The following is a 23,788-nucleotide window of genomic DNA, read 5'->3' as shown; positions in this document are numbered from 1 at the left end:
TGTGGGTGGATCTCTGTGAGTTCAAGGTCAGCCTGGCTCATTTAGTGAACCCCAGGACAGCTACATAGTGAGAACCTGTCTCAAAACACAACAAAAATAAGTGATTGTGGCCTCTGTTCTCCACGTTACAGAGCATCGTGGTGATCCCGGCCCACTTTTCTCCATTTTGCTGTGGCTCTGCCACCCTTCCTTCCCTCGTTCCACTGGTCAGAATTCACATTCAGTCCTTCCTGGGCCTGAAATTTGGACTTCTCTTGGGAGGGTGGGGAAGAACTTGGTTGGACAGAAGTTTGCCTCTGGAAGGTTCCACCAGATGGTGACAGTGTTGGCCTTGGACAGAGAGGTGTTGCTTGGATCTCAACATCGGACTGAAGTTCTGCCTCCACCTATAAATGTTTTCACAGGCTTTGGGGGTGCAAACTGGAGGCTTCACAATCCTGCCTGCCCCAGGGCTTGCCTTGTTCCAGTTCCTAGCCAGGCAGGCCTTGATACTAGTCCATCTCCATCTGCTGCTATCATTCGCAGTCTCATGTCAGTGCGAAGTGATTGTTTGGATCTTTTCATCCGAATGATGGCCACATGCCCCACCCCCTGGCACAGTAACCTCATTGAGAGCAGGTAGGTTCTTTTGAGTTACTTCAGGGGACTCTTTTCTCATCTGTAAACTGGAACTTGGGGCAAGGGGTAGGGAAAGAATTAATTACCGCTGGCCTATGGTCTTTCATGCCTGTAATCTCAGCATCTAGGAGTTCAGGGTAATCCTTGCCTAAACATGGAGTTTGGGGTTAGCCTGTGCTATATGAGGCGCTGTTTCAAAACAAACAGAAAACAAAACCAAACCCCAAATCATAAACAAGAGAGGGAGGGAGGGTAGGGGATTACACACAGGGCCTTCAGTTTTCTCCTCTACAGAAAAGAAAAGCAAGCTTTCTGTTCTGAAACTTGGTAAACCATTAACTTTGAGGTTGAAAGGACCTTAGCAGGCGCTTAACCGCTGGTTTATGAAACGACTTTTGTGTTGCTTTTAAGCCAGGTTTAGGGTGAAAGGAGAATGGGAAGGGCAAGGCAGTGTCTACTGTGTAGCCCAGGCGACACTTAACTCGTGACTCTCCTCCCGCCTCAGCCTCCGGGCCAGCCGATCGCCGAGGCCTCTAGATCATTGGCTGCTTTCCTAACTATCCGTTTGCGCTCACTCCGCCCCTAAAACTGGAGGTTCTGAGCTCTGGAAATGCCGTAAGGGTTTTCTCCGGGAAAAATTATGGTTGGCCCCTTGGAATCCACGTGCTGGCCGGGCTGGCTGGGCGGCTCCAGCACCGTTCGCAACCAGTCCGGGCCTGGGGGGGCGGAGAAGGTAGTGACGTCAAAGCCGCGGCCCATTCTTCTTAAAGGTGCAGGCTCCCACCTCGTGCTCCGGTTCCTGTTAGACTAAAATTCGCGCTAGTGTGGAAGTCTTAAAGGCGAGGCGGGTGGTGGGGTACTGGGTACTGAGCTGGTGCGGAAACAGCTCTGCGTGCAAGCCCACTCATAATCTGAGAAGGCAGTGACAAAAGTTTTAACTTGAGTCCTCTCCATTTTCTGTAAAATGGGGGCACCTTCGTCAGTAATAACCTAGGAAAAGTTTTGGTAGAGGCCATCCTGGCCTACATTGGAGGCTCTGTGCCAGTCAAGATACATAGATTGTCTCAAAAAAAAAAAAAAAGAAAAGAAAAGAAAAGAAAAGACAACTCTTAAGTTTTGAAAGTGTTAACACTCTTTAAGATCTGTCGCGAAACACGGGTTTTCTTCCCTGCTCTACGCTCTGCGTGTCCCCGGAGTCCTCAGCCCAAAGAAGTCCTGTAAATTGATTGGCCCAGGGCCCCACCATGCCTGGCCCAGGTTACAGGTCGGCTAACAGGGTTGCCCTGCAGTTCCTAAAGCCTTCCAGGGTTGCAACCCCGTTTCATCATCCGTAAATGAAGAGGATGGTAATTCCTGCCAACACGCTCGCTATAAATTGTAAACTCCCGCCACGGAGCTAAGTGGGCAGAAGTTTGCCATTGCTGTCCGACACTCTGATGACCTTGAAGAACCGACCCTCGCGGCAGCTGCCTTCTATAGGACGCGGAGCAGCAATACCCACGCGGTCTGGAAAGTTCCAGCGATCGCAAGTCTGGACTCTCCGGGCAGCGCTCCTCCGGGGCGCGGGCAGAGGAGAGCTACTGTGGCCAGGTGCAAGCGCCGTCCAGGCGGCGACCTTGACCTGAGAGCCGCAAGGAGCGCGGGGCCGCGGGGACCCGCCCACGGGGCCGCGGCGTAAGGGCGGGACTCCAGTGGGAGGGGGAGGGCCGCGAGTGGGCGGACCTCGTTGCACTCCGTGCGCGCGGCCGGTCGGCCACGGGGCGGGGCTTAGCTTGCTGGGGGCGGAGTCGGCCCCACCGCTCTCCCAGGCGGCCGCTGTGCGAAGCGGGCACGCGCGGACCCTGCACCGGCCGCGGAGCCGCTATGGGCCCGCCAGGCCCCTGGCGTGGCGCGGCGCAAGGACCGGCTCAGAGCCAGGTGGGCGGGCCAGGAATGAAGCGGGTTCTCTGAGGGTCCCCGGCTGGGAGGCGAATCGAGGCTATGGGAAGGGGTGGGCCTCGCCGTGAACCTTTTTGCTGGGCCTGGGCATGGAGTGCAGCCGAGTCTCGGTGAAAGGGTTTGTTACCGGGTCTCTGCTTCCGTCTCCACGGCTTGTATTTAAGAGAGAGAGGAGGCAGAGAGAGAATGTCCTCTCATTCAGGCCTTACGGCCTGTCCCGTCTGGCCACGGGCTGGCGGTGTGGGGGGAGGGCCAGCAATCTTGGGAAGGAAGATGGACCTGCCTCTCTGTCAGCAGATTTGTTTACAAGTTTCTCTCGATGCCGGACTCGACCTCTCCTCGCCCAGGGCGTTCATGTGCCCGCCCAGATGTTGGGTGGAAGGGCTCAGGCGTTTTGATCTTTTGGCCTCTGAGATCCGGAGGAGCATAATAACCATGTGGCTGAGGAAATGGCCATCACTACCATTGGCCAACGGCTATTCTAGCTTCTTTCTAAACGAATGACGTAACCACGAAGGTCATAGCAACCCTTGAGCCTTAGTTTCCCCCTCGGCAAAGTGAGCACGTTTCTAGATTTCAAAGATTATAGAGGCAAACTCTGGATGAGTGTGCCGTTGTTGAAGTCCCAGAGCATTTTACTTCATGCTTGCTCCCCCATTCCCAAGCCTTTCTTGTCATGGGCTTAAGCTCCATTTAACTGTGGTGTGTGTTTTCAGAATTGAAACTCAAAGATGGATGATCAGGATCCTGGGGGCATTAGCCCCCTTCAGCAGATGGTGGCCTCAGGAGCTGGGGCTGTGGTCACCTCCCTCTTCAGTAAGACCTGGGGAGATTGGGGTGTGGGTAGCTGGGAATTAATGTGGGCTGAGGTTGGAGGCAGTTTGGTTTTAATGAAGAAGAGGGTGAAGGAACCTTCAAACTTACCTCCTTCCCCAGTGACACCCCTGGATGTGGTGAAGGTCCGCCTTCAGTCTCAGAGACCCACGGTAGCCAGCGGTAAGTACCAGAACTTAGAACCAGACCGAGGGGAGCTGCCTGACAAAATAATGATTTCCCAGAAATGGGGTTCCAGTGGGGGAGGCAGCATTCCTGACCACCAGGGCTGACTTGTGTTTCAGAATTGACAACTCCCTCCAGATTCTGGAGTCTTTCCTACACCAAATGTGAGTTCCCTGAGCCCCAGGTCCCTGGGAGGGCCCAAGGAAGAAGTGTTGAGTGTCCCTAGAATACCTGGGGTCCCCACGATCATGGACTAGTGCATACTTTGAGATGACATGAGCCAGCCTTCTGTCCCACACAGGAATATCTGCATAGCGGCCCAGCCCTGTCACCCTGCAAGGCTCCAGGCCCTCTCCTCCTAATGTCTGTTCTCTTTCCAGCACCCTCCACTCTACAGTCCCCAGGGAAGTGCCTCCTGTACTGCAATGGTGTCCTGGAGCCCCTGTACCTGTGCCCAAATGGTACTCGCTGCGCCACCTGGTTTCAGGATCCTACACGGTTCACTGGCACCTTGGTAAGCTCTGTACCAAGGACACACATCCGTGTTTCCCTGAGGGACTCGATTTGGCTAGGCTGTAGGTGTGGGCAGTGTAAAGCCAATGGGGTGGCTATTCAGTGTAGGAAGGGCTTGCCTGGGAGGCCATTCCTTCAGAATGCTTTTTGGTCCTGATGTTGAGAACCAAAACCAGGACATAATACCTGAGTGCATATTAGGGGTGTTTTACTGCTGAATTGCACCCTAGCCCTCCCTAAGGTTTGATTTTTTTTTTTTTTTTTTGCTTTTTGTGGTTTTGGGTTTTGTTTGTGTGTATGTGTGTGTGGGTGGTGGTGGTGGCAGCCAGAGGTGGCAGGAGACAGGGTTCCTCTATATAATAGACCACACTGGCCTCAAACTCCCAGAGATCCAACTGCCTTCTCCTCTCGAGTGCTGGGACTAAAGATGTGCAGCACCACCGTCCAGCTACCTCCTCAAGGTTTAGGGTGTGACTAGGAGTCCACCTAGAACCAAATGGGGGGCCATGTGTGTAGAGCTAACTGGCTCTTCTCAGGACTCAGAACTATGGGCAAAAGCTGAGCCTAGTCCATTGCAGACTTGTTCATGTCTGTCTTCTTTCCCCTGGGCTGCTGCTGGCTTGGTCAGGATGCCTTTGTGAAGATTGTGAGGCATGAGGGCACCAGGACCCTGTGGAGCGGCCTCCCAGCCACCCTGTGAGTACCCTAGTCATGGGGCGTTGCCTTCCCTTGACTCCGCTGGCAGGGTGGGGAATGGGGTGCTTGAAAGGTTTGGGAGCCTTTAAGTGATTTTCCTGGCCTCTTCATTCTCCCAGGGTGATGACTGTACCAGCCACTGCCATCTACTTCACTGCTTATGACCAACTCAAGGCCTTCCTATGTGGTCAGTCCTTGACCTCTGACCTCTACGCACCAATGGTGGCTGGTGCCCTCGCCCGAAGTGAGCACAGCTCTGGCCCTTGACCTTCCTCTGTCCCTCCTGGGTCCCAGTCCCAGACTCTGCTAGCCTGGGGGGTGGGGGAGTATATTAAACCCTCAGACCAGGGTTGGGGATTTAGCTCAGTGGTAGAGTGCTTGCCTAGAAAGTGCAAGGCTCTGGGTTCGGTCCCCAGCTCCGGAAAAAAGAAAAAAGAAAAAAGAAAAAAAAAAAATCCTCAGACCGTGGGGCAAGAGCTGGGTTTTAATGCCTGGCATCTGTGGCCTGACCTCTTTACACTGTCTTACCAACCCTCTCCTCCCTAGTGGGCACTGTGACAGTGGTCAGCCCCTTGGAGCTTGTGCGGACCAAGCTGCAGGCACAGCATGTGTCATACCGCGAACTGGCTGCCTGTGTTCAAGCTGCAGTGGCTCAGGGTGGCTGGCGCTCACTGTGGCTGGGCTGGGGTCCCACAGCTCTTCGAGATGTACCCTTCTCAGGTAGGCACTCAGGGTCAGGGCCTGGGTTAAAGAGCTCTTGGTAATGTTTAACCAAGTCCCTCTGTTACTAAAATGGCTGTGAAGTCATCACTTCCCTGAGCCTTGGGTCCCTCATTATATAAGGACGGATCTAGCAGGAAGCTAGGGTTTTGCCTAGGTTTTCCTGAACTAAGTCCTGAGGGCCTGATTCAGAGCAGGCAAGCCTGCACTTGGGATGGTGTAGCTGTGGGTGGGAGATGAGAAGTCTGGAGCCCACTTCCCTGGTTCCCGGGTTTAATTAGTGTGTCTGTTTCCCAAGCTCTATACTGGTTCAACTATGAGCTGGTGAAGAGCCAGCTGAATGGGCCAAGACAGAAAGAGCAGACATCTGTTGGCATCAGCTTTGTGGCTGGTGGCATCTCAGGAATGGTGAGTTGACTGCATTGGGGGTAAGGCCACCACAGGTGTCCTACAGGAGTGCCCGAAGGTCTCCACATAGCAGGGCCTTCCAGGGAGCCTGCTTGCTTTCCTCAGCTGCCCTTGAGATGCCTTAGTCCCTCTCAGGGCCTAGGAATGGAGCTGAGCCTTCTCCTCACCTTACCAGGTGGCTGCCACCCTTACCCTACCCTTCGATGTCGTGAAGACACAGCGACAAATGTCACTGGGAGCAGTGGAGGCTATGAGAGGTGAGCTGGGGTTAGTGAGGGTGTCGGTCAGGCCGGGGCCCGGAACTGAGTCCTACTGAGCCGGGCCTTGCATCTGCAGTGAAGCCGCCAAGAGTTGACTCCACCTGGCTCCTGCTTCGGAGAATCCAGGCTGAATCTGGCACCAGGGGACTCTTTGCAGGTGGGTGCCTGTCTGTGTGCATGCACTCCATGCATGATGTATGTCCATGTCATGTATGTGAAGGGGCCTGGCCCCCTAACCGTGGTCTGTCTTTGTACCACAGGTTTCCTCCCCAGGATCATCAAGGCTGCGCCCTCCTGCGCCATCATGATCAGCACTTACGAGTTTGGCAAAAGCTTCTTCCACAGGCTCAACCAGGAGCAGCCTCTGGGCCACTGAAGGTTGAGGAGCAACTGGCTCTTGCCCGGGTGGGAACAGGAGACTGAGCCAAGTGCCTTCCCTCCCAGTCCAGTCACCCAGGCTGTCCTCATTTGGATTCCTGCTGTTTCCCTCCCCTACCTCCGAGACCAAATCTGATGATTCCCTGCTTTGTGTCCCTTATGTTTGTTATAGCTTGGCCCTGAGGAGCCGCGAGCTCGGGCCAGGCGGAATTCCCAGCCATTTGTTCCCTGTCTAAAGATGATGATCTTCTGTGCACTGCTGTGGCTGAGGTGTCTTGGGGGTTTGTGTGCACATGTTGGGGTCTCTAGTTAGACACATGGGAGGCTGAGACAGGAGGAGCGCCTTGAGTACCAGGCCAGGTGCGATTACATAGCCAAATTGCATTTTCACAGAAAAACAGAGAAGGCTGGCATCTCCAGGTGTGGTAGCACGCACCTTCAATCCCAGCACCAGAGGGTTGATGGCAGGCAGATCTGCGGCCTGCCAGGTCTACTTAGTGAGTTCTGGGCCAGCCAGAGACCCTGTCTTACAAGTTTCCAAACACCGTGGAGTACCCAGACGATAGGGGTGAAAGGTTTCCTGTGTGGTAGGTAGTGAGGTCCTTTCAGATGGGACCCACTGTGTTGGGGTGAGAGCAAGGAGCCATCTCCCCAAGAACATGCTAAGGTGGTGTCATTGGGACAGGGTTGTTCTCTTGCCAGCTCTGGCATAACTACAATTTTGGGCTCCATCCCAAAGTTGTAAGTTGGTTAGGCCCATGGCAGGCACTGAACCCACTAAGGCACACCCTCAGGGCTCTGCTAGGGATTAAAGTATTAGAGGGGTCAGATCCAGAATGCACCTGGAGACCCAGACGCCGAAGCCCACACCCTGAATTATGGCCCTATGTGGTCCCACAGGGCACATGCTCCTGGTGTGGTTACCTTGGCCAAGAGACCCTGTTGTGGAGCCCTTACCCCATTCTCCAACAGATGAAACCACTTCAGTCCTCTGGTTTTTATTTGCCTAATCTCTCCCCACATAGGTACCGAGGAAGGGTGACTTCAGAGGGTACACAGGGTTAGACCAGAGGCAGGGCAGCAGGAATGCCAGGGCTGGACCACCTGCTTCTGAGGCAAGTGTGGAAGATGAACAGAAGGAACCAGGCAGCCTTCAGGACCACGGAATGGAGTGGCTTCCCCAGGGGACTGACGACCTGTAACCTGGGCGTCCCTCCTTGCCCCACCACTTCCCCATGTAGCTCCTGCCTCTTTGGCAGGAAGCTGAAGCAGGAAAGAGGCTCAGGTTGTCTTTCCCTAGAGACCCGAGGCTAGCTGGGACCTGAGGCTAGCTGGGTATTGTTCTTGAAGGGTGGCCTGGGGTGGGGGACTCAAAAGGTGGCAGTTGTCCATGGCCCCTGGCAGGTGGGGCTGGCATTGCCCTTGCTGCTCCTCAGCTGGGGCTGAGTGCTGGGCTGCCCTCAGGGCTGTCGCTCACCAGGCATTCGTTGGATTTGAAGCTCGCCAGGGACTTGCAGCTGGGGATGGAGGCCAGGGAGCCGCAGAGGCCCAGCATGGAGGGCGTGGGGTCCTTCCCTGGGGAGAGAGGGCGGGTAAGGCTGGGCCAACCGGTCTGCGTGTATGTGGGGAGGAGGTCCTCATTGGTGGGCAGAAAGGGGGCTATTCTCATGTCATCCCTAGGAGACACGGCCTCTTCTGCAGCATCAGCCATTTTTAATTAAACCTTGATTGAACATCCCTTGCACAGGGCTTGAGACACTGTGTCATAAACCATCAGTTTATGTCTCTGTCTGCCCCTGAGGTTCAGCCTCTCTTTGTCCATTTATTAAGCACACAGTGAGCATTTGCTCTGTTTCACACTCTGGGGATACAGAGAATGGACAAGACATGGTCCCTGCCCGCGTGGAGCTCACAGTCTGGTGGGACACACACACACACACACACACACACACACACACACACAGAGTCACAAACACAGTGTGGTTAGGTTACATGTCCAAAGCCTGCCTTGCCTCAAAGTCAAGTTATCTGATACAGTATAATTATATATCTATATATTAAAGAAAAAAAAGACAGGAGGTCCAGGCATGGGGGGAAACTAGGAAGGGCGTAACCAAGGTGGAGGGGGGGGGTCAACACAAAACGCATGCGTTGAAGTCCTGGGCATTCACTCGGAGGGAGCCACTAATTTGGTTCTGAGCTTCCTGGCAGCCAAAGAGAAGGGGAAACATTGGTCAGGCAGGAGTTCACAGTGTGCGTGTGGGAAGAACTAACTAGGCTGAGGAATCCCGGGAGTAGCCCTGTGAGGATGTCATGACAGTAAAAAGCCACTGAGCCCTCTCCATACATGCACCCTGGAGGTTCCTGTTCCCAATATCTCTAATTTACAGATGGAAATAATGGGTCAGCAAAGTACAGAGGCTGACCAAGTTTAAAGGTTGAAGAGGTACAGCCCAAGTTGGGACTTTTTTTTTTTTTTTGAAACCCCAGGCCAAGCTCCTCATTGGCATATAAGTACAGGAAGGGCTGAGAGAATAAGGGGTTCAGCCATGGCCTGACTACCGGGCCTGTTCACTTTCTGAAGTGTGTGGGCAGGGTGTGCTCACCGATGGGGCCCCAGGGTTCCTCGTCCCTCTTGCCCTCACCCAGGCGCTGGGAGTCTGAGCTCAGGCTGGCCTCTGCAGACAGGGGCTCCGTACTCATGAAGCTGTGTCTATAGCAAAACAGGAAAGGGTGTGGGGAGTTACCCACAGCTCCAGGCCCTGCTTCCTGGGACTGGGATGTGGGGATAGCATTCGGCTGAGGCTTACCTCCGAAATAGCTTGGAGTTGCTGGCACCCTCCGGTCTACTGAGTGTGCTCAGGGAGGGCCACTGGTTGACCAGGGCTGTGGTGAGCTCCTTGGAACCCTGGGCCAGGGGGGCATGGTCACCGGGGATCAGACCTGTCCTGGGAGGGGGAGGGGGATCAGGCCTGGCTGGGAGAGGGAAGCAAGTCTCAGCAAAGGTGGGGGCCAGGGTTTAGAAAGGAAATTTGAGTGGTAAAAAAAATGGGGATATATGCTGCTCAGGGAGGGTGGCACATGTCTGGAATTATGGCACTAGGATCTCTGAGGTAAGAGGCTCACAAGTTCTGCTCCTTAGTAAGGTGGCCAGGATTAGTGATGGAGTGTTTAGAAATCAGTTGGGATGTTGTCGGGAGGAGAGTAGAAAGGGTGGGTGTTCTTGAAGGGGTGGGGTTTGTGCTAGCTAGCTGGGTCAGGTTCGGGGAGGTAATGTTCCAGGTTGGGGGAGGGGGTGTCACTGGGTGATGCCTATCAGAGGTCTGTACAATGGGGATGGTGCACAATAAAACAAGCCTGCTTAGGTCCTGTGAGGAATGGTTGGTGTCGCTAGCTGATGGGTATTGGAAGCTGCCAGGTTTTAAGGTGGGGGGCAGGTAATGTTTGGCCACCACAGGATCTTGGGAAAGAGGATGGGATGAGTGGGCTGATGCGAATTGGATGTCCTCATGATCCCATCCAATGGAGTCATGTTGGGGTTCACAGGGGTCAGGGCGGGAGGCGGGCTCACAGCTGCTCCTGCAGCTCCAGGATCACTCCTTCCAGCTCCCGCTTCTCACGCTGATTTTGTGCCGCTGCCTCCTCCAGCTGCAGCTGCAGCCGCCGGTTCTCCGCCTCCAGGTCCTTCAGCTGCGACTCCCGCAGACGCACCAGCTCCTCCAGGTATCCCTGCGGGGCGCCGGCTCAGCCCGGACACCCAAAGGGGTCCCGGCTGGGGTCCCAGCCCAGGCCCTGCCCCCACAGCGCCCAGCTCCCCGCGCCTCGCCCCGCGCACCTTCTGAGCGTAGACAATGCGAAACTTCTGTTCCATCTTGTGCCATTTGTTGTACCAACTGTCTTCATCGGTGACGAGGGGCAGGTAGGGGTGTTCTGGTGAGTTGTCCTCGCTGGTGCTGCTCTCTGCACTGTGCCTCTCCTCCTCATCCGTCAGGTAGTCGTAGCTTAGGAGCGGGAGCAGTGGGTGGGGCCGGCTCCGCCCCGCCTCGCCCCACTAGCACCCCAACTCCGACCCTTGGGCAGTGACACCAGGATGACACTCAGCGCCCTTCCGGTACCCATCTCCTCGCCCACCGCAATAACCGGGCTGCTCACCTTTGGGTGAATTTTAGGTAGGGTGTGTAATCGATGACCACCGGCGTCTTCCCGTCCAGAACTTCGCCCTTTAGACAGAAGCTGGGGCAGAAGAGCCACAGAGGTGGGGGGAGGGAATGAGGGGCGATGGACAGTTGTGGGTGAGAAAGTCCCCTTCACCACCGCCAAGCAGACCCCACCTGAAGTCGATAGCGCTGAGTCCGATCAGCATCCCTGTGAGGACAGTGGCTTCCTCTCGCAGCATGATGGCTCCGGAGTCATAGAACCGTCTGCGGAGAGAAGAAAGCTGAGACTCCAGGGAGCCTCCCCCTACCCAGGGTTTCTCTGCCTGGCGTATTTATTACAGACTTTCATGGAGGAAGGAGACTCCTTCCAGCTCAGCACCTCCTTGGACTGTCACTGACTGGTACCTGACCCCGCCCCGATCATGGTGCCTGTTTCCTGACCAAAAAAAAAACAAAAAAACAAAAACTTTTCTGTTCCCTGGGCTAAGCAACCCCTATCAAAGCACTGGGTCACCTCAATCCTTTAAAGCAGGGAGCAGGTCTTAGTCTTAGTGCTTGTCACACAGTAAGTGAGGCCCTCAAAAGAGACCTTACTCTAGGAATAGAATGTAGTATAAAAAAAGTCAAATGGGGGGAGACCCCCAATACCTTCCACCACAACCCCCCACACACACACACACTAGCACATTCTGCCCTGGGATCTCTGATCCTCAGGACCCAACTTCTCAGCAAACCCCACTCTAAGCACTGACGCTCTGCACACTGGTACCCAAGAACAGAGTGACTGCCTTTGTTTGCAGAGCTGGCAGGGATATGTGTGGTAGGTCATGGCATAAAGCCAAGTAAAATGGCCTGTTACTGAGGCCTCTGTAGTCCAGTTACCATGTCATCTGGGGGAAGCCAGTTATCATTGCATGCTGGAACTTGTAGTCCAGGTATTGACGTTTGCTATGGGGATCTGCACCTTAGGCAATGCATATGCATACGACTGTCTGAGAGGTCTGACCTGGTAGTTCGGTTGTCCCGAAGAGCTGTAGTGATGTATTCTGACATACGCTTCTCCATCAGAGCCACCCGGATCCACGCCCGGCCCTGAAAAGCACGATCACCTTTAATTGTCCCAGAGGAACCTATTGTCCCTCTGGTGTGGTCCACATTCTGAGTGCTTTGGGCAAAGGGTAAGGACTGGACCCCTATATCCAGAGCAGGGGTCAGGTGTGCGGACCCCGTCATGGCCCCTCACCTTGGCTCGAGCTGTGCTGATGTTCTCCATGTTCTCGATGCTGCTTACGCAGTTGTTGGGCACTTTGCTGCAGGCCAGCCGGATATAGTCCCAGAAGCCCCGTTGCCCATCTGAGCTGAACCAGCTCACTGGACCTGCTGGGGCACAAGCTGAGCCAGGGCAGGGAGGGGACTCAGCGATACCGGGGAGTTTGGAAAAGGTCCACGTCACAGAGCACTTGCATGCATGAGCTCGAGCCAACATACACACGTGTCCTGCCACCCCCAGCCTAAGCAGCAGGCTTACCAGCAGAGAGGGAGAGCTGCATGCAAGGCGACGGAGTGCTGTGAGCACATGACCCTCTCCCCAAACTCCCAACACCATGCTTTAGTCTCTCTGTAGGGTCTAGAATGGGGCCCTGGACCAGGGATGGGGTCTAGAATATCATACAGGATATTGGGGCAGGATGGTTGGTGGAAGCCACAGGCTAGGGTTGGAAGGGGTAGGTGAGGGGCCTACCTTTAAATCGGTGGCTGAGGATCTGCTCTAAAATGGCTGCGAAGTTAACAAACTCCTCGGATGAATCATCGATGGGTTCTGCTGTGTACTTCTCTAGCAAGGTTTTCACAGAGAACCTGGGTTGGGGGGGAGGGGAGGGGGAAGGGAGGGTCAGATGGGGTGGTGGAGGAAGGGTGTCAGAGTAAAAGGCAGAGAAGAGGTCATGAAGGGCTTGGGTGTAATGGCGGGGGGTGGGGGGTGGATCTAGACTGAAGAAGGTTCCAGGCTAGATGGGAGGAGACGGAGGGTGGCGGGTAGGGGGCTGACTAGCAAAGTGATGCAGAAGACACGGTGGCCAGACAAAGGAAGCTCTGGGGACAAGGTATGAGAGAGGGTAAGACGAAATGTAGAAAAGAGAGCAAGAGCTAGGGGACAGTCCCTAGATGCTTTGTCCCTGCCACCCTTCCGAGTGGCATTTTTCAAACGTGTGAATTGACGCTCAACCAGGAGTCAGAAGCCAGTGTGAATCCATGCCCCCAAATAGTCTTTCGATATTGTTGGCAGGAGCTTTCCTCTCTCTGCGGGTGGGGGGCTCACCTGTACCACAATGTATGAGCCACACCCAGGAATGTAGGCAGGCATTCGTGACCAGGTGGACACTCAGCCCTGGGACCTCCCTCCTCCCCCCTCTTTTCAGCCACCCACACACCAGCTGCCCCAGAGCGAGGCAGTGTGGAGCCTGGAGTGTGGGGGCACAAGGCAGGGTGTGGGTCCCTGGAAGGGATCTGGGGACTCAGACACTGGTTTCTCAGGAAGGAAGATAGCCAAAGGAGGCAGGCGAAGCCAAGGGGTTGGAGCCAAGCAGCCCTCACTGCTCTCTGCATCCTCTATAGTCCTCGAGCTAGAGTCTCCATTTGCCACCTATGCAGTGGAGCGGAACAGGGAGAGGATGTGAGCCTCCTAACATCTCATTACCGCTCTGCTTCGGGAGACAGCAGGAGCCGGGTGCCCTGGGATACAGGAGGGACTTGGGTCTGTCCTTTTTTTCTATCCATGTTTAACCAAGCTGTGCAGGGTGCCCAGAACTATATTTCACATATATGTCCTCACCACAGCCCCTGGAGATAGGTCCTCTCATGACAACCTGCCCCCTAGGCTCTGAGACAGACTGACCAGTCATTTAACTTGGGACGAGGCAAGCATTTTGGCCCATTCTCCACCCTTGGCTCTTTCTGCTCTGTTTTACAGCTTCCCAGTGGCTGTTCTAATTCCCGAGGCTTGGCCAGTGCGCTGGCTCAGTGGATAAAGGCACATGCCCCTCCGCCCATTGACCAGAGTTCAATCCCAAGACCTACATGGTGGAAGGAGAGAGCCCATTCCCGTCAGCTGTCCTGTGACTTCCGTACTCACACGGTGGCACATGTACACACGGTTAAATAAACAGATAAATAAATAAATAATATTAAAGAAGAGAGTACTAGCCAGGCATGGCGGCACATGCCTTATCTGATCCCAACACTCAGGAGGCAGAGGCAGGAGGATTTGTAAGTTCCAGGACTGCTTGCTCTACACAGTGTATTAGGGGACAGCCAGGACTACAATAGACCCTGCCTTTAAAAAAAAAATTAAACATACAAACAATTACTGAGGAGCTGAGTGACCTCTGACCTCTACTTTAGAAGCCTCCAGTCATTAAGCACTAGTTACTAAGGCTCCCAAGAAAACAGCACAACCAGGAACCCCCTCCCCATCACCTTCCTTTGGGGTTACCAGAGGATGGAGCCTGAGACCAGATCGGTCAGTGTTAGACTGTGCTAGGGGGAAGCAGGCTGCTGGATTCAAAGCCTTTTTCCTTGGGTGAAAATAGAAATATTAGCACTTGCCCCATTCCACTTTAGTTCAGATCCCAGAGAAGGGTGGGAGAAGGTGAGAGTGTATTGATTACTGGGCACAGGCCAGGTGAGGAGGCAAGGCTGGCCTGGCCAGCAACTGGGCTTTGTTTTGCACACCACCGATCTGTGGTCATCTGGGTCAGACTTCAGTAGAGGCCTGGGGCTTGGTCAGCTTGGCAACCATCTGCTGTCTGTCCTAGGGGGGAGTGGAGAGCTGCTCCGAGCCTCTAGGAACCCCATGGTGTGGTCCTGGTTAGGAGGAGGATAGCTGCTGGGGTTACCATGGAGACAGGGAGGCCAGGGCCCAGGGGAGCCCTCAGCCTGCTAAAGGGAGCTGCTGGAAGCTGGAGGAGAACCACGTGACAATAATGAGGTAGCAGGGTCCCTCAGGATTTGGAGAATTTGTCATATCCCCAAGCCCCTAAACTATTCCTTGTTCCCCACTCTGAGCTACCTCTAAGTCCCTTGAACCTCTCTTTCTCCGACTCAGGTCGAGTGGCTTTTTCTCCTTTTCCTACACAGTTCTCCTGGCAGGCAAGAGAAAAAGATGCACCTAGATTGTCAAGAGAGGGGCCAGAAGGGTGTCATTGAGATGTTTCTGTGTGCCAGGCACCGGCTAGTATCTAATGTGACACACCATGACCCATTCTTTGGTGTGGCTTTTACACCTAAGATATAAAACCTAAGAAAAAACACCAAAGGCTCAGAGCATGACTAGGAGACTGCCCCGGTGTTGCCCAGATAAATACTGAAGCAAAAACTCGATCCTAGGACTCTGTAGTTCCAAGGGCAGAAACCACACAGGCAGGTTTGGAGTACGAAAGGCAGGGATGGCATCTGTGCTTGTGTCACAGACGCACATTGGAGCCACCTTCTTACAGGGGGATGTGCACAGCACTTTCGAGACACAGGGAAAGGGATGCTCTGACACAGAGGCAACATGGCTCGGTACATGTTCAGAATCCAAAGGAACACTGGGTAACGGGAGACTGGGCATCAGGTGGGCATGATTTCCAGGAGAAGGAGCAGGCCTGAGGTTTATGTTCAGGGAAGTGGGGCTGGCAAGAAAGGACAACTCAGTCTTGAGCCTGGGAGTACTATGAGCCAAGACGCAGCACCCCGCTGAACATGGAGGCTGCAGGTGGAGAAGGCAGCTGGCGTGGAGATCCCAGACGGAGCAGCAAGGACAGGTGGGGGTTTGGGAGAGAGCCTGCATAGCTGGTGGCTTTCGGGCCTCAGGGCAGGGCAGGGAGGGTGAGTCACTGAAGGCTCGAAGTGAGAAGGGTTACTTCCTGGTGTCCAAGAAAGAGAATTTTCCTAGCCCTGCAACCGCCCCACCCTCAGGGATTTAGGGATCTGGGCTCCCAATCGTCACTTGGACTCAGAGCCTCAGCTTCTGCCTTCCTAGAACAAGGTAATGAGTACCCTCACCTTCTTCATTGGATGGGTTCAGGGCCTTTGTGCACAATTGGTGCTGTCACTGGCTGCTGCTACCCAGAAACACCATCCTTGCTTTAGGGTCGAGCATAGGAAAGTCTCTCAGGAAAGCTCCAAGAGGCCATGCTGGCAGAGGTGGCAAGAGGGGACTTGGAGGACATCCACCCCCCAACCCCATTGAGTCCCCTCTGCCCACCCTGCCCCCACTGCCAGGAAGAGAGCCAGCCATCCTCCCTCCTCCCCCACTCATACACAATGTCACTTCCTGGTTCTCACAGGAAACTGCAGTGCCAATTAAACTCTCTTCATCCCCCCCAAACCCCAGGCCAGACATAGGCCTGGCTTAGCCAAGAAGAATAAGGACCGACATTTCAGCCTGCCTCCGGGTTCCGGACCCGGGAAGGATAGAGAGCGCGTTCCTTCTAACCCTTGCTGACCTGCCTTTTCTCAGCGGCTGCAGAGCATCCTCATGGGCATGCTCAACCCTTAGATTTCTTAGCCGGTTCCAACCACTCTCACCATCCCACCCCACCCCGACCGCTAGCGGCGCCCACCTGCACACGGTGATCAGGTTCCTGCGCTCCACGATCACGTTGCGGGAAGATGCTTTCTTGGAGGGCAGCCCCAGAGCCATGGTGGTCTGGACAAAGCTCGCTTCCATCCAGATGTGCGGCCACTACTGCCGCCGCCCGCTGCCCCCCACCCCACCCGGCGCCCCGGCCCCCCTCGCAGGATCACGCCTGGGCCCTCTGCCCCCGGGGGCCCTTCGTCCTCTTCACTGCCATCCCTCGGCCTGGACACCTAGGGCCGGCCCCTTCGCTCCCTCCCCCAGCAGCGATTCCGGAGCAAAACAAGGCCGGGGAGGGAGCTCTCCGAGGTGCTGAGCCGGGGCTCGTCACCCCCTCCCCCAGTCGCCCGTCTCCCCCTCCCTCCTCGGCCGGTGACGTCAGGGCCATAAGGCCCCGCCCCGGCAGCCTGGGACCAATCCACAAAGGGCGCAGGGTTTGGGGGAGGGGAAGGACTGAGGCCCTTGAGAGAGCGGAGGGGGTCCCCCGGAGAGACAACGGAGATTGTATAGAGAAGGGCCCTTTTCTCCACCCCCACACTCAGGGCTGGGGATCCTCGCCTAGCATCTCAGCTTTGACGCTTCCCTTGTTTCTGACCTGAAGTCGGTGCTGTCTGTCTTAGATTTCTCATTGTACCCTGAAGAATGGAGACCCTCACCTCCTTATCCCACCCCTACCCCCTATCCACTCATCCCAGGCTTGCCAGCCCGACCCAGGCCACTTTCAGAGACTGAAGGTAGCATTAAGGTGCTAACACTTCAGAAACTAAAGGCAGCACAGAAGTTGCCTCTTCTGTCTACCTCTGCGGGGGCTGCATTCATCTGCGCTAGCCAAGCAAGCCAGTCTCTCCACGGGTGGGGGATGGGAACTCAGCGAAAGCATTTGAGTCGAGAGCTTGGAACCACTAGGATAGGGATTTGGGGTTGCTGGCAGTCTGGCATCCTGAACTCCAGGCAGGTTCTTAGCAGCAGCCACCTCACCGACCAGTAGATTTTAAGGATTTAAGTAGATTTACATTGATAGGGAGGGCCGTCAAAAATGGTTAGCTTTTAGCTGGGCGGGACTTGGAAGCCCAGTTTGGCTTCTGTGCTACCCTGGGTTCCCATGTTGCTCTTCACGTCCCGGTTTGCCTGCTCCGTTCCTGGTAAACCACTTCCAGGATTTGAACATCGCCCGTGTTCGATTGGGTAGCTCCTCTTAATGTGGAATTTAAGACTATACATTATGGATATCAATGACTTATCAGATCTGATTTGCACCATTTTCTCCCACTCTGTGAGTCGTCTTTTAAAACTGTTGATACTGCCATTTGATACTCAGAAAAACTTGAATTTCCATGAAGTGTCCAACCTGGCCTTTGTTGTTGTCTCTTGTCTTTGGTGTCAAATCATTGCCTTTGTATGTTTTTGTGGTTTTTTTTTTTTTTGGTTTTTTTTTTTTTTTTTTTTTTTTTGGTTCTTTTTTTCGGAGCTGGGGACCGAACCCAGGGCCTTGCGCTTCCTAGGTAAGCGCTCTACCACTGAGCTAAATCCCCAGCCCCTGTTTTTGTGTTTTGTTGTTTGCTTATTTGCTTGTTTTGTTTTGAGACAGGATCTCACTATGTAGCCCTGGCTAGCCTGGAATTCCAATTGTAGGACCAGACTGCTCTCAGACTCACTGAGATCCCCCCCTTCCTCTGCCTTCTGAGCACAGGAATGCACCACCGTGCCCAGCTCCTTTGTACATTTTGAGATAGTTTTCTGTGAGACTGGACTGGAACTTGATCTGAAGCCAAGGGTAATCTTGAACTCTGGATCCTATTAGTGTTTCCACCATGCCTAGCTGCTTTTCTTCTTTTCTGTTTTCACTGTTGAGCATTGAGCCCAAGGCCTGTGGGTTCTAGCCAAGTGCTCCTCCACTGAACAGAACCCCCAGATGCCCTGTTTTCTTCCACTTTAAAGGCTTACTTGTAGATCTGGGATCCACTTAACGTGAGTTTCGGAAACAGTATCAGGTACTATCTTTCTCTCCAGTGATCGGCCCTGTCATACACACACAAAATGATCTGATCATATACCTAAGACTCTGTAGCCAAGCTCTCTACTCTACCCCATGGGTCTGTATGTCTGGTTTATGTTTGTTGTAGATTTTGATAAATGATTTCTAGTAAGACATTTCTCCTTGTGCTGTGGCTTGAACACAGGGCCTCACACATCTGGACATGTACTGTACCAGTGAGTTACAACCCAGATCTGTCGTTTGGAGATCAAGAAGCATGACCTATTCTTGGTCATATCCTGACTTATATGCTTCCTTCCTTTTCAGGATAGATTTATCACCTGTGTGTTCAACAATATGACATTCCCAAGGGGCTGGGGATTTAGCTCAGTGGTAGAGCGCTTGCTTACCTTGGAAGCGCAAGGCCCTGGGTTCGGTCCCCAGCTCTGAAAAAAAAGAACCAAAAAAAAAAAAAAAAGTGACATTCCCAATGTTGAGACTTTATAGAACTAAAGAAAGATATACAGGGAGATGTGACTACTTCCTCTTCCTCCTCTTCTTCCTCCTCTTCTTCCTCCTCTTCCCCCTCTTCTTCCTGAGACAAGGTCTCATTATGTAGCTCTGGCTGTCTTGGAACTGTATATAGACCAAGCTGGCCTCAAACTCAGAAATCCAATGCCCCTTGCCTCCTGAGTGCTGGGATTAAAGATGTGTGACGCCACACGTAGCCAGTGATTACTTCTTTCGACATTCATTTAGGAGACTAATTTTTCTTGTGTGTTACTTCAGTGTGTGTCTGTGGCATGCATATCCATTCTACCATGAGGATAATCTTATATATAAGATGAGGTGGAGTCAAGAAAGCAGGGAGTGTATCATGTGTCTCATTAGAGAGGATTTAAATACAAGAAACTGGTTCAGGGGGCTCAGGGGGGTACAGAAAGAGCATTGAGAAGAGAATACTGAGACAACACAAGAATAGTAGCAGTTGGCAGCCAGGACTGGGGACCAGAGGAGCCCTGGGAACCTGCATGGTCGAGACTCTCGAGAATCTTCCTGCTCAAAGCCATCTCAATGGTTCTGAGTGCATAGGAAGAAGCACAAGGATGGACACTATGTGCAGTGGTGGAATAACTCCCAAATAGAGCAAATGGTGGCTAGCTAACTAAACTAACTCTCCTTCCCCCTACCCTCTGGTCTCCTTCACTATCTCCTTTTAGCAGAATCTTAGAGAAAGCAAGTGATCTGGGGAAAGAGGCAGCAGAGTCATAACTCAGCTGTACACCAGAGAGATTTGGATAGAAAGATAAGTATTCAGTGGAGGTAAGTTCTGCCTTTTCCTCGCTCAGCTTCCAAACAGCTCCCTGTACCTGTTGGAGCAAAAACAATTCCGTGATTCTGCTCGACAAGACACCACTGACAAGACACCACTGACAAGACACCACTGTCCTTTGCCACAGGAGGATGCTCAGGTGCCTTAGCCAACAGTGGTGCCAAAGTCTTGCGGCAACAGGACCGTCCTCCCATGGGGCTGACACCCTCCATTTCTTCAGAGTCCTGTGACCCGATGGCTACATTGCAGTCCTTGAGTCAAGTGTGAGAGGAAAATGAATAGTCAGAGAGAATATGGAACGCGAAACTATTTTTTGAAAGCATGCATGAGACTTATTGTGCAAACAAGAGGACCCGTGCTCAGATCTCCAGCACTCATGTTAAAAGATGGGTTAGCAGGATGTGCCTGTCACTCCGGTCTGGTGAAGACAGGGAGATGGGGACAGGATGACTCTTGCAGCTTGCTGGACAGCTAGTGTAGTGGAACGGGCAAGCTCCAAGTTCAGTGAGAGAATTTCTTAGGATTTTAACGACATGAAGAGACACAGTACAACTCTTATAAAGGAAAATGTTGTGGTTTGCCCTGGAGTTATCCGTATTTTAATGCTAATTCCACTGCCCCAGGACAGCTGCCTAGTCACTACTCAGTTATCAGGTGATTTAACCAGAACCTTTTCCCCATTGAATTTGTAAAGTACAGGTGAGGGGCAGGTACAGGATAGAAGGAGGCCTATCATTGGAGGAGAAGGAAGGATGGGCGGGAGAGAAGTTTGAAGGAAGAGGAGGAGACTAGGACAGAGAAGAAGAGACAGGAGAGAGAGAGGGGGAAGTCGTGGCAGGACAAGATGGCAGGTGACGTTAAGATTCTGTTCTGTGGGGCTGGAGAGATGGCTCAGCGGTTAAGAGCACCCGACTACTCTTCCAGAGGTTCTGAGTTCAATTCCCAGCAACCACATGGTGGCTCACAACCATCTGTAAAGAGATCCTATGCCCTCTTCTGGTGTGTCTGAAGTCAGCTACAGTGTACTTATATATAATAAATGAATAAAATATTAAAAAAAAAGATTCTGCTCTGTGTATTTACAGGTTGTTATTAATGTTCTCAAGGGATGGATAGTACCGGGCTTTGTATGTTTAAGTGGGCAATTATATCTTATCAATTGGATCTAAGATTATTGTGTTGTGTGTTCTTTTATGTGTAGGAAAGTGCGACTGGGATGTGTTTTCGCCAAGATATCTAGCAGATATCTTGGGACGCCGCAGTGAGGACCTAGTGGGGTAAAAGACACCAATACTTACTTTTTATTATTATATTTTTACAACAGGAAAAGATTTAATTGGGGTTGGCTTACAGTTTCAGGGGCTCAGTCCATTATCATCATGGCAGCGTCCCTGCAGACGTGGTGCTGGAGAAGGAGCTGAGAGCTCTACAGCTTAATCTACAGGGGAGCAGAATCAGACTGTCCATCCCACTGGGCATAGCTTGAGCATTATGAGCCCTCAAAGCCCTTCTCCAAGTAACGTACTTCCTCTGAGGCCACATCTCCTAATAGTGATGCTCCCTAAGGATCAAACACTCGAACCCATCAGGCCACTCTGACCCAAACCACTATAGAGATCCTGCCTCAAAAAAGAACGAAAACTGGGTGTGTAATCCCAGCACTCAGGAGGCAGAGGCAGACAGATCTCTGTGAGTTCAAGGCCAACCTGGTCTACAAATCAGCCAGAGCTGTTACACTCAGAAATCGCTTCTCGAAAAACAAACAAAAAAAAGGAGGAATAGAGGAAGACATCCGTTGTCTCTATACTCACGCACGCATGCTCTCCCCCATAAACCACACTCACAAAAACAAATACTCTCTATTCCCAGGGATTCTATAGTCCTTGGTTTGTTTGTGTTATTTGTTTTTTTTTGTTGTTTTTTTTTTTTTTTTTGGTTTTTGTTTTGTTTTATGTCTTCCTGGTTTTGCTTCTTTTTTTAAAAAATATTTTATTTATTTTTTTTTTAATTTATTTTTATTTTTATTTTTTTTGAGAATAACACACTTTATTTAACTCAATCACAATACAGTTAGTTCAAGGAAGCCAAACACTTGCCCAGTAACCAACACTACAAGCCTCAGTAAATGCCAATAAGGATCCACACGTGTGTATTTTATTTATTTAATGTATATGACTACACTGTAGTTGTCTTCAGATACACCAGAATCCGTTACAGCTGGTTGTGAGCCACCATGTGGTTGCTGGGAATTGAACTTGGGACCTCTGGAAGAGCAGTCAGTGCTCTTAACCCCTGAGCCATCTCTCTACCCTCTGGTTTTGCTTCTTGGAGACAAGATCTTTTTTTTTTTTTTCTTTCAAGAACTGATTCATTTTTAATTAAAAATTTCAGAGTTTATATAAGTTTATAAGTTTAGCTGTAAATATATAATCAAAAAGTTGTAAGCATGAAGTTGCCTTTAAATGACAAGGTTTTAAACTGCGAATTTGCCCTGAGTGGTTTTTTTTTTTCTCTTTTTTCTTTTTTCTTTTTTCTTTTTTTTTTTTTTTTTTCTTTTTTTCGGAGCTGGGGAGCGAACCCAGGGCCTTGCACTTGCTAGGCATGCGCTCTACCACTGAGCTAAATCCCCAACCCCCCCACTGAACTAAATCCCCAACCCCACCCCCCCAGTGGTTTACTTTTAAGTATAAACTGTTGTACTTTTCAGTATTACATATTTAAGTTATCCGAGAAGCAACGGAGTTCAAGTCCTGTTCAACCTTCCTCTTCTGCTTCTGCTCTGGCTGAGAGCTGAGAAGGAACCCGAGCTTTAGGTGGCTGGGAGATTCCTCCCGTGCATGGCCTTAGGTGGGAATCAGAATCGGATCTGCTGATCTGCTGGCCACATCTCGGATACAACTTTGATGGAGGGTTTCCTAGGATGAGGTTGCAAATGGTTGTCCTTGCCATCTTGATGTTTTGGAAAGAGCCGAGAATGTGAACTTTCACATCTGCCAAAACAATCCGGGTCCGTGGCACATTCTCTATGGTAAACTTGGTTTTGCCTCCTCTGCCAGCGATTCTTCCTATTGCCCTGGACAGGTGGTCTCCTTTCAGGGTTTTAACATCGGTTATTTCAAAAGATTCTAGGAAGAGATCATCTAGACGGATAAGGGCAAGCGCATCCTTTACCTGAAAGCCAAGAACAAAGGCTTTCACAAAGTCGGCGGCTTTGGTCAGGGTACTGACATCCTTGGTGTCTTTACAAGTCCTTATTTCTACATTCCCTGACTTCAGGTTAAAGCGTATCTGAAGTCCTAAATGTTCAACAATCGGGGTAAGTATCTTCATCCAGTTTTCTTTCAATGGTGTGTATCTGTTAGCTGGGACGGGAATTTTTCTTCTTTCCCAGTTTCTTCTTTCCTAGTCAGGAGCTGATCCCCCGAGAGCTGCGGGAAGACCGGCCTCTTCGCCGGCCGCACCTCCTCCGTGTCCATGTGTCCAGCGTCTCCATCCTGTCCTGCCGCTGACCATTGCTCAGCCTGTCGCTTCTTCGCCCGACGGACCCCTCTGTGCGTGACGGAAGTAAAGCTGTCCTCCGTCCTGGTGTTTTGTGTCTCCATCTCAGCCATGTTCAACCCGGATAAGTCGACAAGATCTTTTTGTAGTCCAGGCTGGCCTCCAATTATAGTCCTCTTGCCTCAGTCTCCCAAATACTGGAATTAGAAGCACGGGGCAGTGTGCCCAGCAAAATTTTTTATGGCCAGATATAGATATTTATATATTTCCTTTATTGTGTTAATTTTTTTTCCTTTTTCTTTCTTTTTTTTTTTTTTGGAGCTGGGGACTGAACTAGGCAAGCGCTCTACCACTGAGCTAAATCCCCAACCCCGTGTTAATTATTTTTATTACACTCTTAGCCAGCATATTTATTTATTTTTCAAATTGGATAGTTAGATCTTTTATTGATTTTTTTTCTTTTTTTCGGAGCTGAGGACCGAACCCAGGGCCTTGCTCTTGCTAGGCAAGCGCTCTACCATTGAGCTAAATCCCCAACCCCGATTTTTTTTTTTGAGACAGGGTTTTTCTGTGTCCTGGAGTTCCATCTGTAGACCAGGCTGACCTCGAACTCACAGAGATCCTCTTGTCTCCTAAGTGCTGGGATCAAAGGCATGTGCCACTCGGGGCCTGGTTGGA

The 23,788-nt window shown here is 52.0% G+C and overlaps 2 protein-coding genes and 1 pseudogene across 19 annotated transcripts; 1 reads left to right on the top strand and 2 right to left on the bottom strand.

Moving 5' to 3' along the window:
* Nucleotides 1–1,789: 1,789 nt before the first annotated feature.
* Slc25a39 (solute carrier family 25, member 39) lies at nt 1,790–6,786 on the top strand. Of its 5 annotated transcripts, none has more exons than XM_006247374.5 (12): nt 1,790–2,208; nt 3,273–3,372; nt 3,493–3,552; nt 3,675–3,719; nt 3,936–4,069; nt 4,697–4,764; nt 4,884–5,008; nt 5,311–5,484; nt 5,783–5,892; nt 6,068–6,149; nt 6,229–6,309; nt 6,413–6,786. In XM_006247374.5, the coding sequence occupies exons 2-12, from the start codon at nt 3,288–3,290 to the stop codon at nt 6,526–6,528; spliced, it is 1,080 nt and encodes a 359-aa protein (XP_006247436.1). In that variant the 5' UTR covers nt 1,790–2,208; nt 3,273–3,287; the 3' UTR covers nt 6,529–6,786. The 5 variants fall into 5 exon arrangements, with proteins under 5 accessions (XP_006247436.1, NP_001019963.1, XP_006247438.1 ...); NM_001024792.1 differs by lacking the exon at nt 1,790–2,208 and adding an exon at nt 2,443–2,535; XM_006247376.4 differs by lacking the exon at nt 1,790–2,208 and adding an exon at nt 2,528–2,674.
* A 726-nt stretch (nt 6,787–7,512) lies between these two features.
* On the bottom strand, nt 7,513–16,670 carry Rundc3a (RUN domain containing 3A). 14 transcript variants are annotated; one of them, XM_006247339.5, is made up of 11 exons: nt 16,291–16,670; nt 12,429–12,544; nt 11,931–12,079; nt 11,694–11,779; nt 10,862–10,951; nt 10,683–10,763; nt 10,366–10,531; nt 10,102–10,259; nt 9,341–9,478; nt 9,137–9,243; nt 7,513–8,734 (listed from the first exon to the last, which is right to left on the bottom strand). In XM_006247339.5, the coding sequence occupies exons 1-11, from the start codon at nt 16,395–16,397 to the stop codon at nt 8,715–8,717; spliced, it is 1,218 nt and encodes a 405-aa protein (XP_006247401.1). In that variant the 5' UTR covers nt 16,398–16,670; the 3' UTR covers nt 7,513–8,714. The 14 variants fall into 14 exon arrangements, with proteins under 14 accessions (XP_006247401.1, XP_008766280.1, XP_017452813.1 ...); XM_008768058.4 differs by having other exon boundaries at nt 7,513–8,105; nt 11,931–12,064; nt 16,291–16,654; XM_017597324.3 differs by having other exon boundaries at nt 9,341–9,502; nt 16,291–16,652.
* Pno1-ps1 (partner of NOB1 homolog (S. cerevisiae), pseudogene 1) lies at nt 21,970–23,240 on the bottom strand (annotated as a pseudogene).

The sequence above is a fragment of the Rattus norvegicus genome, chromosome 10 (genome assembly GCF_036323735.1).
Source record: "Rattus norvegicus strain BN/NHsdMcwi chromosome 10, GRCr8, whole genome shotgun sequence".
Lineage (NCBI taxonomy): Eukaryota > Metazoa > Chordata > Mammalia > Rodentia > Muridae > Rattus > Rattus norvegicus.
Note: the sequence above shows the minus strand (reverse complement) of the source record. Positions and strands in the feature narration are given on the sequence as shown.

Bases quoted from the DNA above. Each gene is read 5' to 3' on its own strand.
- Slc25a39 (XM_006247374.5), top strand. From the start codon at position 3,288: ATGGATGATCAGGATCCTGGGGGCATTAGCCCCCTTCAGCAGATGGTG. The intron at 3,373-3,492 runs GTAAGACCTGGG...CTCCTTCCCCAG, and splicing joins TGTGGTCACCTCCCTCTTCA to TGACACCCCTGGATGTGGTG. The intron at 3,720-3,935 runs GTGAGTTCCCTG...TTCTCTTTCCAG, and splicing joins GAGTCTTTCCTACACCAAAT to CACCCTCCACTCTACAGTCC.
- Rundc3a (NM_198758.2), bottom strand. From the start codon at position 16,397: ATGGAAGCGAGCTTTGTCCAGACCACCATGGCTCTGGGGCTGCCCTCC. The intron at 11,780-11,930 runs GTGAGGGGCCAT...CGTGCTTTTCAG, and splicing joins TCAGCACAGCTCGAGCCAAG to GGCCGGGCGTGGATCCGGGT. The intron at 8,106-9,136 runs GTGAGCACACCC...CTCTCTCCCCAG, and splicing joins GGAACCCTGGGGCCCCATCG to GGAAGGACCCCACGCCCTCC.